Source organism: Haliaeetus albicilla, chromosome Z (genome assembly GCF_947461875.1).
Source record: "Haliaeetus albicilla chromosome Z, bHalAlb1.1, whole genome shotgun sequence".
Taxonomy (NCBI): domain Eukaryota; kingdom Metazoa; phylum Chordata; class Aves; order Accipitriformes; family Accipitridae; genus Haliaeetus; species Haliaeetus albicilla.
In genome coordinates, this window is record NC_091516.1 from 6,316,572 (window position 1) to 6,335,222 (window position 18,651).

Consider the following 18,651-nt stretch of genomic DNA (forward strand, 5'->3'; position numbering starts at 1 on the left):
TGGTTAGGTTTGCTTATCTGAAATCCAGCTTATATGGGTTTTTGTCAGAAACTACAACCAAAGTTCCTTTTTTATTACTCGAGCAGTAATCCTCACATTCATAGTAGTATCTGGGCACACTTCATACAAATAACTTTGAATTTTCTTTCAGTCTGTACTCAGAGATTCTCATGTCTGGGATTTACTTTTAAAATCTTGTCTATCTTACTAGCATTTACCATGGAAGTGTGAGTTATAGTATCTATAGAGTGAGCACAACGTATATAATACACACTATAAGAGATTTTGTTACTTCTGACACTATTGTATCTCAGCCACACAGGGTAGCAGAGGACTACACCTAACATCTGACATTCTAAGGCAGTTTAAAGAAAGTTTAACTCCATCAGTAAATTCACTGCTGTGCTTTTGTGCTTCCAATTATACACAAATATTCTCAACATTTTTCACATATGCAGTTTAGCACATTAGCACATATAGCCACTTATCTCGCTTATTACCACTGCAACATTTTTTCATATTAATGTCCAACAAGTCTCTGAAGCTTATCTTTTTTGCTTTTTCTACAGTACAGGTATTATAAAAATAAATATTTAATCCTTTTGTCCTTTTGCTCCTTTTCACTCTTTATGCAGAGAAAATTCAGTGTCAATATGAACTTTGCCCAAGACAGTTCTGAAACATGAGCCTACAATTGTTAATTTTCAGTTGAACTCAAGCAACTTCATTCTGTGAAAGCTCTTTGTAGGCATGTAGGCAAAATCCATTAATAGTACTATAGTGTGATAAGCCTAGAACAGGCCCTCTTTCCTGTGTTCTTTGCAAACTAATATTCTACTGGTGAATAAAACAAAAGCAAGATCATCAGCCATCCAAACAGGACAGCAATACAATTACTTTTACTTTACCAAGAGCAGCAAAAGGTAAATCTGCTGAAAACATCTTTGTTTCTATTGCATATGCATCCATTTGACAAACTTTGATTACCACATGCTTTCTTATTTTCCGTATACTCACCCTCCACTTGCTGTACCCTGTATTTTCAGTTGCATTATAATGATGCCCCAGCCTGTAGCATTGGATGCAGTCATCCACTGCTAAGCTATCACATCCTGTGAAGCAAGTGACATACTTGGTGCCATAATAGAGGAGGGGGGAGGCCTTATCCCTCCCAGTAAATCCACCTCTGATACCTGAGCCAGCAAGCTGTTCTTTGGTTTCATCAGGAATACTAAAGGTGTATTCATATTAAACTCAATTTCAACTTTTTCACTAGTGATACACCTTACAATTCTTACATTCCTTTTTTGCTCTGTCTTTTTCCTCTGAAGGCCTTATATGTTATCTTGTCTCTGTGTAAGAGTTTTTGCATACATGCATTAGAAGATAATCTAAAGCTCGATAATCTAAATAGGGCTAAGATCCTGATATCTCTTTCCCCACTCTTTGAAAGTGGAACAGAAAGACTGTTTGCCAGAAGTCACAGAGAAAAGCCTGCAGGAAAGCCAAGAAACAAGATTGGATTTTTTACCTCCCAAGTCAGTACTCTAACCACAAGCCCAGCCATCCTTTCTTGCTGATGTCTTGGCAGCTGGATTATAAACCTATCTTGTGAGTAATAAAACCAGTTAGTGATGATCGTCTGAACAGCACAAACCCAGTAACGCTATAGATGTGCTAGGGAGCGGACTTACACAGCCAAGAAGCTCAGCTGCATTACAGTCAAAGGTATAGGAATAAATGTGACAGAGGACATGCACACTTGGAAATGCATTTCCACTCAGGCAATTTACTGTGCGGGTGGGAACTTCCCAGTAGCACTTTCCCTCTTTTCCCACTGTTCCTACGTGGGTTTGGGATGAGAGTCTAAAGACAGCATGTGAATTCAGCCACTTCAGTGCATTTCTTTCATCTATCTTACAAGCAATTACAGCTCCAACAGTGGGAGAAAGCAAGACCAGGGTGTGAATATTCTGAGTCCATCTTGAAGAATTAGGAATTTGTCCTTTGAGCATCCTCCACATAGTCATGAGGATGGCAAAACTCACAAGTAGCTGGCCCATGAAGGAACGAAGGGAATCACAATTTAAAAGACGTTGACAGATCTCTCAGCCAAACTGAATCTCAGATCAGGAAAATAGGTCACAATAGTCAGGTTTTTTAAAACCTCATTAAAGGTTAGGTATTCTATGCGGTAACTGTATAGATTTCAGCTATGGGAGCAAGTCCAAAGCATGCTTTACAGGGTCCTTTGACTCTCACTAACATGTTTTTCTTTTTTCCCTTGAGGGAGAGGCCAGCAGCCAAAGTATAAAGTTCTTGTCTTTAACCCATTTGAAGAATGGGTGAGGACAAATACCTGTTCTATTTTTTTCTGTTTTATTACAGCATGAAGGATAGATAGATTTGCATCATATCTGATTTTTGTAGTCCTGGCTAGATAATAAACTAAAGCTTTCTGTATAACTAGCATGAAATTTAATCAGTTGCTTCTATGTGGAGGATTTAAGAAGACAGGAAAGGTGAACCTGTTAATTCATCAACATGTAACTGTTAATACTTACTGAGGGAATTAAGGCTAAAGATTAATGTTACTCTGAATAAATGAAAAATTGTAACTAGTGGTACTAAAATAACCAGAGATTGGGAAAATATTTCAAGTAAAGCTGTATATATTGTAAGCAAAAAGCACAGTACAGTTTAGAGCAAATGATCCTAATTAGTATTGATCACTAATTCATTTTCACCCTGTTCAGCAGTTCAGCATACATATTAATGCACTGTCTCAGAACTGAATGAGCCTTGGGCAAAAGTAATGTTTTTCACATGTTCCCTGTTTGATATCCAGCTTTCAGAGTTCTTTCTTAGACATATTACAGCATATAGACAGATATTGGTAAAATTCCCAGTAATTTCAGTGGGATACAGATATAAAGTTCTAATAGAAGCATTTTAACCTAGATCCTACCAGGCCCTGCCTACCTTTCCTGATACCATTCTTGCTGCAGTTTGGAAGTTCTGATTTATCTCTGCTGGGACAGTGAGGAGAACATATCTGATGGATTTGGTCTCCAGACAGGGAACTGCCAAGAAATTTCAATTTACCACATTAGCTGACTCGTAATTCTCATGGAGGAGGAGTAGATGGGAGTCACAGTGCAATCAGATCTGACTTCATTTCAGAAAACTTTACATTACTATCTGAATTATTTTCCAAATGTGATTCTGTCTTTCTACATATCCCACATACTCACAGCTAATTATGTACCATGCTGAGAAACAAGGAGAGGAATAGAAACCTAACAATTGTGGCTATAGTACAGTAAATGTTCAAAACACAACATTAAAACCACTGTTGAAATCAGGTACTTAGGAAGAATATGCTAGATTTCAGATTTCCTGTGCAGCTTTAATCCGGTCTGCATCTGCCTGTCTGTGATGACGTGCTGTCCAATTATATAACTCTAATGTCTATTTTCCACTTGACTACTCTCTTAGTCAGTATTCAATTTTCCTTTTTCTTTACTGTTATTACTGCTCTGTGTGGCCCTATGTATTATTTACTCACTACTCGTCAAATCCTGTCTGAGGACAGAATTATTCATTGCTTTGGCACACATTGTGATACTATCTAAGTGCTTCACAGATATTAATTAGTTCACTTTCACAACAATCCTTTAAGATGAGAGAATATTATTACTGCTTTCTTTCAGAAGCAGGAATGAGGCACAGAAAGTTAAAGCTCAAAGTATCTGTTGATTTGGGGTACCTAATATAAGACAGACAGGATTCTGCAATATTTAGCATCAAGTAGCATCCCAGCCAGACCACTTTTAGTATGATCTGGAAGTACAGCTCTGAGTGCCTAACACTGCTGCAGACCAGGTCCAGACCTGCTGTAGTCGAACAAAGCGTGGGCTAGTGGAGCCAGGTACTTCTGCTAGAGCTTCTCCCCACATCTGCAGGTGGTATCTGCAGGGGGTTGTATCTGATATCACAAGGGAGCAGTCCAGTCATTCTGTAAACGCAGGCAATTAGCTCCATATTAGTTTGTACAAAAGGCATAGGTGACATGCACCCGTCTCCTATGGCAGCAAATTTATAGGCAGAAAGATAACCATCAATGAACTCACCCACACCTATGAGATGTGGACATTAAGGCTAACAAGCTCTTGAAGACAAGTGACTGTAGCAACTGCATTTTGGAAACCCCTATGGAGTTTTGGAACCTATGGGGTTTTGGAAGCCCATGTTCAAATGGGGCTGAATTTTGCACGTGGTCATGCATCTGATATGTAATTGGTATGTAGCAAGCATCTTTTGTTACCACATTATCTAGCTATCTAAATGCTTACTTCACACTGGGATACGGATGAAAGTAAGCCTAAAATATGTGACAATAGTGCTGGACATTTTAGATCAGGAAATTAAATTATTATCAGAGCATGCAAAGTGACTTCAAAGATTAAAGACATTGAACAGCTACTGAGAAGAAATATTAATTTCGAGTTTTTACATTATCAGAGTGTAGAACTGCAGCAGTAGAATAACTAAAAAACACTTTTCCAGCTTGCAGAATAGCCCAGTGTCTTTTTATAGTATTGTCAGAATGCTTTGTTGACTCTGGGAACAAGTGAAATAAGAACAGGAAACTGAATTTGATCTCTCAAATTAGCAGAGTCCTCTTGCACTATTTAAGTACCAAACCTCAGAGGATGCTGCTTTTCTATGGTGCTAGACTAAACCCAGGATTACAGAATTACCACTTGTTTATATGTTGGTCCCAAATCTCTATTGCTGGGCAGTCTATGCACATTAGCCCTCCCAGAATTACGGTTCATACAAGAGATCATTACCGTTGTTTGCTCACTGACGGCTAACTGCTCTCTATGGCTCCCTGTACCCAGGAAGAATGAAACATGTTTTGGCAATTGAGGCCCTAATTCTTGTTCCTGAGCAGAAAAGGGATATCTCCAAAATACACAGACTCAGGTGGGAGAACTAAATCCAAAACAACATACAAACTGTATCAAAGTAGGGAGGAACTAGAAAGCATCGCCTCCTCAGTTGGGTCATGTGCTTAAACCTAAAATGTTGTACATAAAAAAAGCAAAACCATTGCCCCAAAAAATCTAACATTGCACCAGTGGAAAAAAATGTCATAGGCTGTAAACCACTGGTATGTGACTTAATAGTCTGTCCTTGTTCTTAATCCTGTTATTGTTTCCTTTCTATTTGTTTCCACAGCAAAATTCCAGCAGTGATAGAAAATGAATAGCAGCGAGACAGCGTGGAGTCCATCTGAAACTGTCTGGTGGTTCTTTCTCTCTGAGATTGTTGCTAGAATAAGGTTTAATCCTGCAGCCTTTACTTCTCTGATATCCTCACTGAATGCTATGGGAATAGCAGTGTGAGTGGGGAGTTGGCGAACTGGACAGACAGTCAGTCGTTATCCAACATCCAGCTGCCTTTGGCTACTATCTCTTAGTATATTTTGCTGAATGAGAACGATTACACTAGTAATCAAATCTCCTTGGTTTTAGAACATTTCTCTCTATCCATTTTGTCTTTCACTCTCATTCTCTGCTTCTAACTTCTTTATCCATCCATCAGTCATTTTCTATATAACTGAATATATTTTGAATTGATACAAAATGCCAACAGCACTAACTCCTCTGACTACATGTCAAAGCCCCCTCTGTGGTTTGTGGTTCTACTTATGGTTAACTTTTCTGAATGATCTTCCTGTGGCTTTGTTCAGCCCTAGCACAAAGAAGCCCCACCTCTCTTTATAAATAACAGAGTCCGTGCTCTTTGGCCATCTGTAAGTAGCTTTGACTGGCCCCAAAGAACACTACAATCTATAGGGAACAGCTAACACACCTAAAATGCCCATTAAAGATCTGAATCATTTTTTAGAACTTCTCTCCAAGAATAAGTAATCACTTAAACTCCAGTATTACAAATATGACTACAGAACTATCCTATTAGCCTGCACAGACCTAATTTACCTTCTTGGTACAGCAAAGATTAATATGGAAAAAAGAGCTTTTACTGTGAAAATAAAACAGTTTCTATAATATGGGAATTAAATCTGCCTTTATAAACATCATTGCTCTCTCATGATCTCACTACAAATATTTTATTTCTTGCACAACATGCTATCTAAACATAAACCTTAGCACATAAAGTTTAATTAAGGATCTTCTGACCTTCAGTAGAACAACAGACAAGCAATAGATTTCACACAGCAATTCTGCTCTACTTTATTATAAAAATAGCTGTATTGATAAATATTTGTTGGGAGGAAATTATTGTAGTAATGGAAAGAAAGTCCTACCTTACATACTAACCCAGTATCTGGTCCTATGTTATAAATGTTTACATGTACAGAGATCATTGCTTAGAAAGATATGGTAAAGACTGAGTGAGATTTTGCCAGTATGTTATATGATACAATTACTTTTTTAAGAAGAAAAGCAAGTCTCCCATTATCTTTTTCCTATGTGGCACGGATTCTTTGCCTATAGGCAAGCACACAAAGCAGGCCAGAAAACATGTTTTCAGATTTTTCAAATACAACATGTATGAACAGAAGCTCAAATAAGAGAAAAGAGAAAAAAGTTTTAAATTTCAGGCCTAACACTTCATTAAACCACTCATTACTCATGTCTGTGGGTTATCGTAACTGTCTAAGCCTTGTAAATCCAGATTCACAGTAAACTTAATATGTAATCTTAAAGAAAAGTCTGGCCAAGTGCTGTCTTCTGAGCTGAACCCGTACTATGAAAGAACATGTAATTTCAGAACTAGTATGGATGATAATGTTAAAATTAAGGATGTAAATTCTGCACTGATAGACACTACATGCAACTCCAATGAAGATAAAAGGATTATGTGGTTTATATATAAGATTACGGTCCTCAGATTTAACTGAAAACTCTATCTCAAAAAAAAAAGATTTCTAACATCAGATTTTACAACCTCTGCAGCCTTCCTGGCATCGCTAAAGTCAGGAAATTAAGACAGTATGAGATTATTGTTCTAACTCCAACACTGAAGGAAAAAAACAATTCTGATGTAGAAGCCAGATTTTGGTTGGCTTTCACCATGTGGACAGGCAAGGGCAGGCTGTATATTTGCCAATGAATTATTGTCTTTCCTTCTAAGACTGGAAACCTGGGTGAGACACTGGCCTTGTGGTACAAATAGGTGGCCCATAGAATGGAGACATGGCTACCAACAAATTTCTCATTATCCACTAAGTCAGTATATGAGGACAGTAGCACTAGGTCACCATCAATCCCCTATCAGTCACTCTAAACTTGAGATACTGGGGCAAGCCTTCCACTCTCATTACTTGACCCACTCAGTCTCCAGCTGCTCCTTGTCAGTTAAAGATGTTCATCGTAAAAGTTAATTCCCAAGGTACTTTGACATTGAACAGCACATTTATGTCACTCCAGAAAGGAACTGTTCACCAACCATAGCAAACTTCCTGTAAATCCTTCACAAATCACAGCAGCTGCTCTTTAAGAATTTTCCAGATGAGGTGCTTCTACCCTGGAATCAGTAGCTGGCCACCTTCTAGACCAATGTGTTGACTCTCAGTCTTAACGAGGTTTGGACTGAGTGATTAGGGATTCTTTGCTTGACTCTAGGGAACTTACCCACCTTGGTGATGCATGGTGGTGGGTGACTGTCCTGGTTTCAGCTGGGATAGAGTTAACTGTCTTCCTAGTAGCTGGTACAGTGCTATGCTTTGAGTTCAGTATGCAAAGAATGTTGATAACACTGATGTTTTCAGTTGTTGCTAAGTAGTGTTTACTCTGAAGTCAAGGACTTTTCAGCTTCTCATGCCCAGCCAGCGAGAAAGCTGGAGGGGCACAAGAAGTTGGCACAGGATAGAGCCAGGGCAGCTGACCCAAACTGCTCAACAGGGTATTCCATACCGTGTGACACCACATCTAGTGTATAAACTGGGGGGGGGGGGGGGGGATCACCGCTCGGGGGACTAGCTGGGTGTCAATCGGCGGGTGGTGAGCAATTGCACTGCGCATCATTTGTACATTCCAATCCTTTTATTATTGCTGTTGTCATTTTATTAGCGGTATCATTATCATTCTTAGTTTCTTCTTTTCTGTTCTGTTAAATCGTTCTTATCTCAATCCACGAGTTTCACTTCTTTTCCCAATTTTCTCCCCCATCCTACTGGGGGGGTGTGTGTGTGAGCAGCTGAGTGGTGCTTAGTTGCTGGCTGGGGTTAAACCACGACAGTGACTTTCATGTTATTTGGAGAAATGTTCATGGATTCTTGATGTTAAAGAAGAATCTCACTGACTCCAGTTGTGCCTACTAGACACAGTCACAAAGGATGCAGGATGCAGCAATGCAGGATGCCTTAAATCAGTGGCTTCATTTAGCATTCAGTGGCAAAGTCGCAAACTTCAGCTAAAGCCACAAGCCACCTTCATATCAAGGGCCATTCAAGTGATATCTCATTGCTAGCAAATACTCAGAAAGCATTGCCTGCAGCTCTAAAATTTCCTAAGTACACGGAAATATGTATTCTGTAATGTAGTTTTGACTCTAGCACTCATGTCATAACGCAATATTTTCATGGTATATGAGCAACAAAGTCTGTTCAGTTATACCTTTAGTCCCTTCCAACACTTCAACACAGTGAAAATTTTAAATCTCAGAATTCATTTAGTAAGTTCAGTTATTTTCTGGCAAGTAATTATTTTGACAAACATGTCCAGAGCATCAGTACACCATAGGTCTTCAATTCATTCTAGCTATTTAACTTCAGTCTTAACTTTGTTCTTAGGAAAAACTAAACAAAATGAGATCATGGGGGTTTTGTGCTAATTACAGGTTAGCATGTTTTATGTGTAATTTACATGCTAGATTTTCCAGCAGTTACCCCTAGAAGCCTTAGGGAGTACCTAATTTTCAACAGCAGAAATATTCCTCCTCCCAGAACTTCATAGGTGAGATTTTCAGTACTTCTATTATTTTTACTAAAGTGGTCAACCTCAAAACGTGCAGACCTGAAGATCTGATCCATAGAATAGGAGTTTCACATCCTACGTAAGCAAGTAAGCACTTGCTATGAAGTTTAAACACATCCAGAATAAAAACACCAGTCCTACTGCACTCAACTGCCTTGAGTTATTCCTATCAAGTCTCAGGTCAAGACTTCAGTGAGGCAGAGGAGGAGGAAACCTGAGAACTGGCATTCTTCTTGGAACACTAGTTAATTTTTAACTGGTGAAAAATAAGACTGTTTCTACAGCAAGAGTGCATTAGATCCTGCCTTTCAGTGGCAAAACAGAGCTTCCAAGCCCTTAGGCACATTATTCTCTTTTAATTGTTCATTTCCTCTCTACTGTTCTGTGTGCAAGAAGTGAACAGATTATTATCACTCTAAATAATATACTACAGTTTGCCTTCTATAGGAGTTCCTCAAGAATTTGTGAGGCATAGATGCATTTGCCAGTAACTGACATGAAAATTTTTAGAAAACAAGCCATGTGAATAACAAAGCAAATACTTGTAAAGAGTTCCATGACATCACTTTAAAGTAACTTTTATAGTAACTTGGAGTTTTAAAATCATTATTATACAAGCTGCATTTTTATTCCTTCACTGTTTTGTAAAGATGTTGCTCCAACAGCAGCTGCTGTGGTCCTGTCATCCCTCATCCTCATCCTCATCCTTCATCTGCCCTTCTATCATCTCAACATGTCAAAAAAACCTCTTGTAATAGTGGATGTAACATGCCCAAATGATAGTCCTTGCCATGGTTACTTATATTTCTTACATAGTTTCCTAACAAGTGAGCAAATAGTCAGCAAAAGCTGAGATTAGTTTTCTGCTTCTTAAGAGGCCCCTAAAATCAGGAGATCGAGTTTGCAGTTACAAGCAAGCATCAGTACCCTGGAGAGATTTTCCAAGAGGTTGGGCAGATCCAGCCTTTTCCAGGTTTTGAAGGACGCGACCCATGGACTGAAGCTTTCCTTCAGTTAAGCTGGCTGTGTAACAGCAAAGCCTTTACAACTTGCAAGAAATTTTGTAACACAGCATGAAGTCTTGCTGCAGAAAGGGTTATGTTGTCATTCACTGACCAATATAAATATCATGTGATTGGAATGAGACATTAATAAAAAAGAATCCTTTGATATTTCTTGAAAACAGAACACCTGGTATCTGCTGATTAGACACTTGCGGTAGCTGTGATTACATTTTTTACTCCTTCAGAGCTCACGTATATCCAAATCTAACAATCCACCTAGAAGGACAACTCATAGCTCTAAGTAGCAATGGACTCAAAAGCGACACAAGTAGGAGACAATAATTTTCTCACTCAACAAAAATATACTAAATACCATGTGGAAAATAGCTCTTTACCATCCAGCTTCCCAAAGTGTCACCCCCATGTTCCATTCTCACATACATTTTATTTTACTATCTAGCTCTTCCATATAACCACTGATGCAAAGATGTTTTTCTGAATACAATGGCCTTGCTATTTCTTTCCCCAATTATTTGCTAACAGGTGGTAGATAAAAGTTCTGTATGTTGCAAAATGTAGGAGAAATTGCTTTTGGATGGCCTTGCAGTTTCTGAAGAAGATTAGGACTTTAGGTCTCTCCAATAACTTACCTTTGAAGTATCCATCTGGATTACGTCAAACTGTAAGCATAGATAATAGAAGCACTAATGAGCACTCTTTAGGATAAGATGTATCAAACATGCAGAAGATCGCACTGCGCAGAATCATCCGAGAAGGGTCAAACAGCAGACAAGTGAGGAAGACTACTGAAGACCACCAGAGGATTCCTGAAGACCACCAGAGACCTCGAGTATGCCTGCACGAAGGACATTTACATATGATAATGAGTTCCCAGAAATCAGATTAATATGTATATAGAACTGTATATAAACGATGCAATTAGCCTGTCCAGGTGCACACAATAGGAGGAGAAATGCCCTGTGTGCCCAGCACTGCCATAAAGGATACCTGCTTAATAGTCTCCTGACTATTGAGTCCTGATTTCGGCTTTTCACGGCATCACCACAAAGCTTAAACTCCCATATTGGGTGTAACAGAGCCAGTACCAGTAAAATCCATGAAGTCCTACTCTTCCTTACATTTTTCACATATTGCCAAGTCTGAAGTGACAGCATCTCTTTTGAATGACATGTGAAGTAGATCATGAGTGGCATCCTTGGGTGCTTTGGTAAAAGTAATTGCAGTGCTCTGCCTAAATTCATTTGGATAATTACAACGCTCTCATTTGAATTCAGCCTATTAGCTTTTGCTAGAAGTGTTCTTGTTCGCTTCATCCTGCCAGCCTTTTCATTTTTTTGCCCTTTCAGCAGTTACTGAATTTCAATGGTAGTTGAAACACTTCTCTTTGGGGAATCAAGCAGACAGAGAATTGCAACAACGCAATCTATTATTTTAAAGTCGTGTCAAGCAGGATGCACCTGTACTTCTTTACGATATGCATCAAAAAATGTGTTATTCTCATGAATTTGTGCACCTTACATTTTTTGCAATTTACAATACAGCTTTACCAGGATGCCTGCTTTCTGTATTTTCCACGAGTTCAACATGAATAAAATACTTAATCCCGCCTCCCCCCCGCCCCCCCCCCAAAAAATACCGAGAAATAAGCTTATATTAGCTTGAAAATAGCCCGTTGTATGTTGAAATCCTGGGGGTTTCTGCCTTTGATTTGCCTTCCCGCACAAGTATTTCGCAGACTGATGGTGATGCCTGGCACCAGCAGGCAGCAGGCCCCGCGCGGTTCCCTTCTCGCAGCTGTTTTCCCGTCTCACCACAAGATGGCGGTGTGACCACAAGATGGCGGGGTGACCCCTTTGCGCGGGCACCCGGTTTCTCCCCGCCAGCTGTTCCAAGCTGCCAATGGATCCCATCCCTGTCCTTCGGGAATCCGCGGGAGATACGGAGACCGTAAATATGTGCGGTCAGCCAAAGAGAGCGTGGGCTGAGGACTGCAAGGCCACCATAACTAATTGCCTGGCTTCAGTTTTGCAAAGAACCGCTCTGCAATACTTCCCACGGCAAATGGTGGTTTCCTGCCCACCATGCAGCGTGGGGCGAGGCCTTCACATGCACACGCACAGAAAGAAAAACGGGAAAGAAAACCCAAGGCACTGAGCTGGCAATTAAGGACATTGATCCTGCTCTTGCCAGATCTGCTCAGAACGTTTAAAATTGCCTCAGTAATCAATTGTTGTTAATATGCATTTCTCAACTGAAGTGTGCTATAGATATTTGAAGAGTGTAGCACCGTAAGCATCAAAAGTTCCTCAGCATTGCAGCACCACATCCATATTTAAATTTGAAAGCCCAAAAATATATTTGAAGTTGCTGGGATGTTTGCATTTCAAAGGTGTTTTCTTTTTCCAATTGACATATTCTCCATGTCAGCAACGAAGACATATGTAGGAAAGATGGTGCTAATTCCCGATCCTTTAGGTGGCAGAGAGAAGAGGGGACTGGGTCCGAGGAGAGAGCAGGATGGGAGAGCAGAAAGAGGCTACACGGCTTCCTTACCAAAATCTCCCCGATTCCTTGTCCTGCAGAGTAGAAAGGGATCCTATAAACTTCTGTAGAGCTTTGCTTATGACATGAATTTAAAGGGTATTCAAAGCATCTTTTGTGCTAATTAGACCAGACAGACAGTTCCAAGTATGCTTAACATAGACATTTGAAAGACTAACGCAACTGTTTCTGGGAATAGATGCAGCTGTCCCACAGTGAGCTGCACTGAGGTGGTGACTTCTGTTTTCATTTAAAGTGTAAGTATAGGCAAGTTTACCTTTTCCCAGAGAAGATGGGAATAATTAAAATAAAATAAAAAAAATAAAAGAATGCGGTATTCCTGCACAGTACATTTATTAATGAAGTGCAAAATTGAAGTAAAGTAAGTCAGGCTATCATCACAGAATTCAGTAGGGACAGTAATAACTTTCAGCAATCTCTAAAAGCATGCTATCACAACCAACCAGGCATACTGCTTCACTTCAGGGTTAAAGTTTCCTCATCAGATGAATCATTGGCTAGCAAAACAGAAAACAGCTGCTGAACAGATAACAGGCAATGCTCCAGGTTATTTTTATCACTATTTTAGCAAGCCATACATTCGGAATTGCATTTTTAAATGATTTCTGGAGGACAGCTTGACAGGAGATGAGCCAATAGTTAAATAAAGTAGCATAACTCTCCTTTCCCACAATATTCAATTAAATGGTTGCCCATTAGTGTAAGTTATCTTGAACCCTTCAGCTACCTTTGAAAGTCTCCTTACCTTGTGATGCAGCCTTCATGACCCTAAAATCAAATAGCAACCTTAGAACTTTAATTATAGATGTGTCCAGTAATTGTGCTCTGCTATCAACTCAATACAGAAGTTAATTTCTGATAGCTATCAAAATTCAGCTGCCTCTTTCTTCGTGACTCCATTAACAACCAAAGTTCCCATATAAACTGACTTGCCATTTTCATGGTAATGGAAGATCTAAGGGCAAGAGAGAGTCAGAGCTCTGAACAACAATAACCAAATAAGAAGGGATAAAAGTCTCTTGTTTGATTATTTCTAGCATTAGTGCAATGGAGGGAAAGAAACATTTTCACCATCAGTTGCCATAGTGCATTCTGCTTTACATTACCAAGCCCAGCTAGAGGGATTTTCTGGCAAACATACTAAAATTTGGAAATGCTTTTCCCTTTTCACTGCACTTTCCTCATAGATGTTGTTAACCAAACTATTAACACTTGTAGGCATTATTTGCCCTGAGATCACAGAGTAGCAAGATTACACCACAGAGAGCCTTTGAGGTCATCAGTCCTGCTCCCCAGACATATGCAGTAGATGGGATCATAGATTAAAGCTGTTAAGCTCCAGAAGATGAAGGTTACTGGGACAATGTGATAGCATTAAGGATTTGGAACTGTCTTTACTGCTTTGCTGGGGAAAAGTAACTGCCCTCTCCTGGAAGCTGTGAAACATGAGCTTTCACTGCAATTCTCCCTTCACACTTGAGTCTTGACTCCCTGACACGCTGCTGCTTGTAGGTCACTAAGACTGCAGACTCAGCCCTTCAGGCACCCCCTCTTTGGGCAGGCAAGTTCCCTCCTCCTGCCAATGACATGGTTAACCATGCCCGTATTTCACCCATGCACAACTTCTGCAACAACATCCAATGCACTTGATAATTTTACAGTTTACCTAATCTGAAATCTGCTTCGTTTCTTCTGTCAAGCTAATTAAATCCCTTCCCTCAGTAACTTTGAATTTCAGTTAGAAGTACAGAGTTTGCATCTATTGCCCTATATCCCTTGGAAAAACAGAATTATTAAGCTTCCATTCAAATCAAAGAAACATTCTCAATGTCAAACAGCACAATATTGCAATAATCGGAGGTGCATTAAAATTTTGCTTTTACTACTTATGCATGAAAACTGTGCATGTGTTGAAGCCACTCAAGACCCCAGAACTATAAATAGTGCTCTATTGTTAGTGGATAAAAGATGAAACAAGTCTCCTGGCACTGGAGCACAGCACGCCCTATTAAATGTTAAGGTCTGCCTGTGCTAAAAGTGAAAGGCGACATCAACCACTAAACTAGCCTGAGGGTAAGGCATATGATTGGGAAGAGTTTGCTCTGACTCTGCAGCTTCCCCAAAGCGACCTGAGCAGCAACTTATCTTTCTGCTTCAGCAATGGCAGAAGCTGTTATAAGACACTGGGTGGAAACTCCCATACGCTATCAAGAGCAGTTTGCTGTCCAAGAGCTGGAAGCACACAAACTGGACCACTCTTTATATGCTTTGCCGGGCCCTTCTATGGCTGCACTGAGCAACAGAAGGTGTACCACAGAAAGTACGTCTGGGGCTGGGAAGAGTGGCCAGGAGGAGGAAAACACACGCTTTCAGGTCTTGCTGGACGTCGTGCAGTTCCGCCCTGAAGATATCATTATTCAGACTTTTGAAGGCTGGCTCCTGATCAAAGCTCAGCACGGACCCAGGATGGATGAACATGGTTTCGTATCCAGAAGCTTTACCAGGCAGTACAAATTACCTCATGGAGTGGAGAACAAAGACTTGTCTGCGCTTTTCTGCCATGATGGCATTTTGGTTGTTGAAATGAAGAAAGCACCGGGAAAGAACTAGAACCTTGTCCATAGTTTATTGGTGAGATAAAATCATTCTCAATATAACAATACCATTCAAGCAATGCTGTGGAGTGTAGTAAGCATGTGGCTGTATTTATATTATAGTAAAGGAAAATCTTTGTATATATTTTTCAGTATGCTGAGTTTATTGTGAAATGTTAGAGTGCTTGCCTCCAGCTACATATGTGTTGGAAAGCCAGGATTTTTGAATAGTAGAAAGCTTAGGCTAGTCACAGCAAGAGAAAAAAACCCAACCATTTGATAACATATCGAAAATAAAGCACATTTATGAGTTCAGTAGGAGGTGTTGTATTTCTAAGGAATAAGCATTTGTCATACATAGTCATAATCATTAAAGAAGCATTTTTCATACATAGTCATAATTAATACATTTTTCTTACGTAGTCATAAGCAATAGATAGATTGTGAGTCTTACAGAAATTTAATTTACGTACCAAAAATCTGTTTGCTAATTTTTGAGATTAAATTCTTCTTCCTTAGGCTTTGGAAAAGCACACAAACTGAAGGATACTATGAAGGAAAAAAACCTATTTCCACAGTCCAAGCTTGTATACAAAAAAACCCCAAACTTGAGACCTTACTTTTTAGAAGTATGTTGCATGTTTGAATCTGTAAGAAAAAATAATAATCATTGACTATATTTGCTTGAAAGTACAGTAAGTAGAAATAATACTTTCTGTCAAAGACAAATCAATTTGAAAGAAAACTTTCAAAGACATTTAGAAAATTGGTTTTAACATATTTTGCTATCTACTAGCAACTGAAGAAAAAATATATTGCTCACAAATAGTCAAAAGGATGAAATTCTTCCTTGTGAAGCCCCAGTAATAAAAAGGCATTGCTCTAGCACAGATGCCTTCATTCTTACACATTTTAGGTAGTCTTCCTGTTCAATCAGATGAATATTTTATTCTTTATGTTGCTTGACAGTTTAGGCTGAGATCCCACAACTGTGTCTTCAAGAGCAAATTCTTCTGCCTATGTATAGACCTACTCTCCCTGTATGAACTGGGCTCTACATGAATCTAATTTTAAGTACAGGGGTACCTTACTACAGACACAGGTTTAATGTCTGTCCCACTGTCTCTCATTTCATGAGAGTTGTAGAGACAAAAAAAAAATCCACCCACTATATCTAGTATCTGGTCTTCTCAACATAAAAAAAACCCAATGCTGTAAGTGAGTTTGTAAATACTCAAACATTTGAGGCGATCTACAGCTGCAAGTCAAACTGCCTCCTTTTATGTGTACTGAAGATGAGTATGACTGCTGTGCTATGAATAGTAAAGGAATGTGGAATGGAAAGTGCCAAGTTAAATGCAGACTCTTTATGATACTCATCTGCTGTTTGGGCAAATCAAAAACATATTCAAATGAAACTGAATACAAATACAATTTTAAGAATATGAGAAAAATCTGACGAAAAAAACCCCATGCTCTCGCTAGCTGAAGCCAGAGAGTTCCTTTAGTTTAAAATGAAAGCCCCAAGCTTTTGTGTCTGCACATGTCCATTCATTAGAAAGATTTATGCCATGGTTGTTTAGACTTGGAGATATTTGAAGCAACTGATTTTACAAAAGTGGGTAGTTCAATTCTTACATTTTATTTATTATTTGTACTAAAACTCACACGGAATTTGTACAAGAAATGCAGAATAAGGTTTGGATTGTGAATTTCCATCATGTGGAATTATTTTATTTTTTTAATAGAGCAGAAGTCAAGAACCTAGTGTTTTCTAACAAACCAAACCAAATATAAAACATGTGTCTCTACATTTCCACTCAGCCCACACTTTTCCCTCATATTGCCTGTGTTTAATTTGTGGATTGGTTTAAGATAATAAATGGTCACACTAGAAAATCAGATGGAGATTTTCAGCACTTTTAGGTTAAGATGCTTCGTCAGCCAGGAATCTGATGGAAGATGTAACGTGGATTTAAAAAAATGAATTCTAGGTACAGATCTGGATTTAAACTTTACACACCAGCTTTATAAAACTCACAAGTTTAGACCCATGGTTTCTACATCACCTTATGGCACAACTGTTGGGATAGAGTTCAGGATCACCAGTTACTAATCTGCTTTGGTGATTTTTGTTTACAGAGGATTTTGTAAATTTGATCACTTAAAATTATAGGTTATTGTAAAAATTATTCTAGCTATGATTGTAGTGATGGTATGCATAGCCCTAGAGGTGAAAAAGCAGTTCTAAAAAAACAGAACTGATTTAATTATTTCAAATTAGATCATGATTAAACTACTGGAAACTTGGCAAGGAATTAGACCAGACAGCCAAAATCTTATCATCTGTTCTATATATGTTAATACCATGGTTACACACAGCCCTGCTTATGTACACAGGCCTGCCTCACAAAACTGGATGGAGAATTTGGCATTTGGCTGTTCTGTATCTCAGGTCTCTTCACATCACTTTGTGCCTAGGTCTATACTTACACACAATGTCGTCAGTCAGTAACCACTGGAACATACTGACCCAAACATGGCAGGGACATACCCAGGCGGATTTTACCTTCTTTTGTACACAGAGCTTTACAAAAGCCTATGTCCATGCTCCTTGGTGAATGGGAAGTCACCCTGGCCCAGCACCTGAGTGCTTGTGTAAAGGGGACCACGCTGGAGTAGGGACCTGCCACTGCCTTCCTGCATTTTAGCACCAAGAGCGATGCAGAGGAAAGTGCTTCCCTCCTTTTTTAGTGGCAGTTTGTTGAAAGTTCTTGGGTGAATGATTTTTATGTGTTTACTGGAACAGCATCAAAGTACTTGGCAGAGCATTTCCAAATTGTCTGGGAAGAGCTGTTTTCACATATTGTATGTGATGTTTTACTTTTATAATCTGATTAGAACTGAATGTGAATGTCAAGGAGAAAGCTGCTCATGGACAGCAGAATGAGAAATTTATCAACAGCAAAGGATTTCAGAAGAGCTACAGCTCAAGGCAGATTTAAGACATGCTGATGTGGTTAAATTAAGAACCCTGATACTGGCTGCCTACAAAATCCTGGCCCAGAACAAGCGATAAATGCTTCTGCAAGCCTTGCAGAGCAAGTGTTATGGACACTTCTCAGTTTCCATCAGTGAAGGATTACCTTCGTAATTGATCAGACTGCCGCTCCAAATAAAGATGATTTCATGCGTGAATCTAAGCACTGTGAAAAATGCTTTCATAGAAGAAGAAAATCTCTCAATATTAGCGCTAGTCTCCAAAAGCAAGGTAACAAACATACATTTCCCTGGGATCCCTGTGGGTAGACAGCCCACAAATGCCTTGGACTTGTTGCCTTTTTATAGTTTCTGCTGCATCCAGGGCATTTGAGATCTCTCTACACAATCTGATAGTTGTGGTACAGTGAACAGAGGTTGACACCCATCAGTCACTCAGTAACCAGTCAGCTACAG

General features: G+C 39.3%; 1 protein-coding gene across 1 annotated transcript; it reads left to right on the forward strand.

Moving 5' to 3' along the window:
* The first annotated feature begins 14,574 nt into the window (after positions 1-14,574).
* On the forward strand, positions 14,575-16,911 carry HSPB3 (heat shock protein family B (small) member 3). The gene has a single exon (XM_069775823.1). It carries the CDS (start codon positions 14,762-14,764, stop codon positions 15,209-15,211), a length of 450 nt encoding a protein of 149 aa, XP_069631924.1. The 5' UTR covers positions 14,575-14,761; the 3' UTR covers positions 15,212-16,911.
* The last annotated feature ends 1,740 nt before the right edge of the window (positions 16,912-18,651 follow it).

What these genes read in the sequence shown, in the direction of transcription:
- HSPB3 (XM_069775823.1), top strand. Translation starts at nt 14,762, where the DNA reads ATGGCAGAAGCTGTTATAAGACACTGGGTGGAAACTCCCATACGCTAT.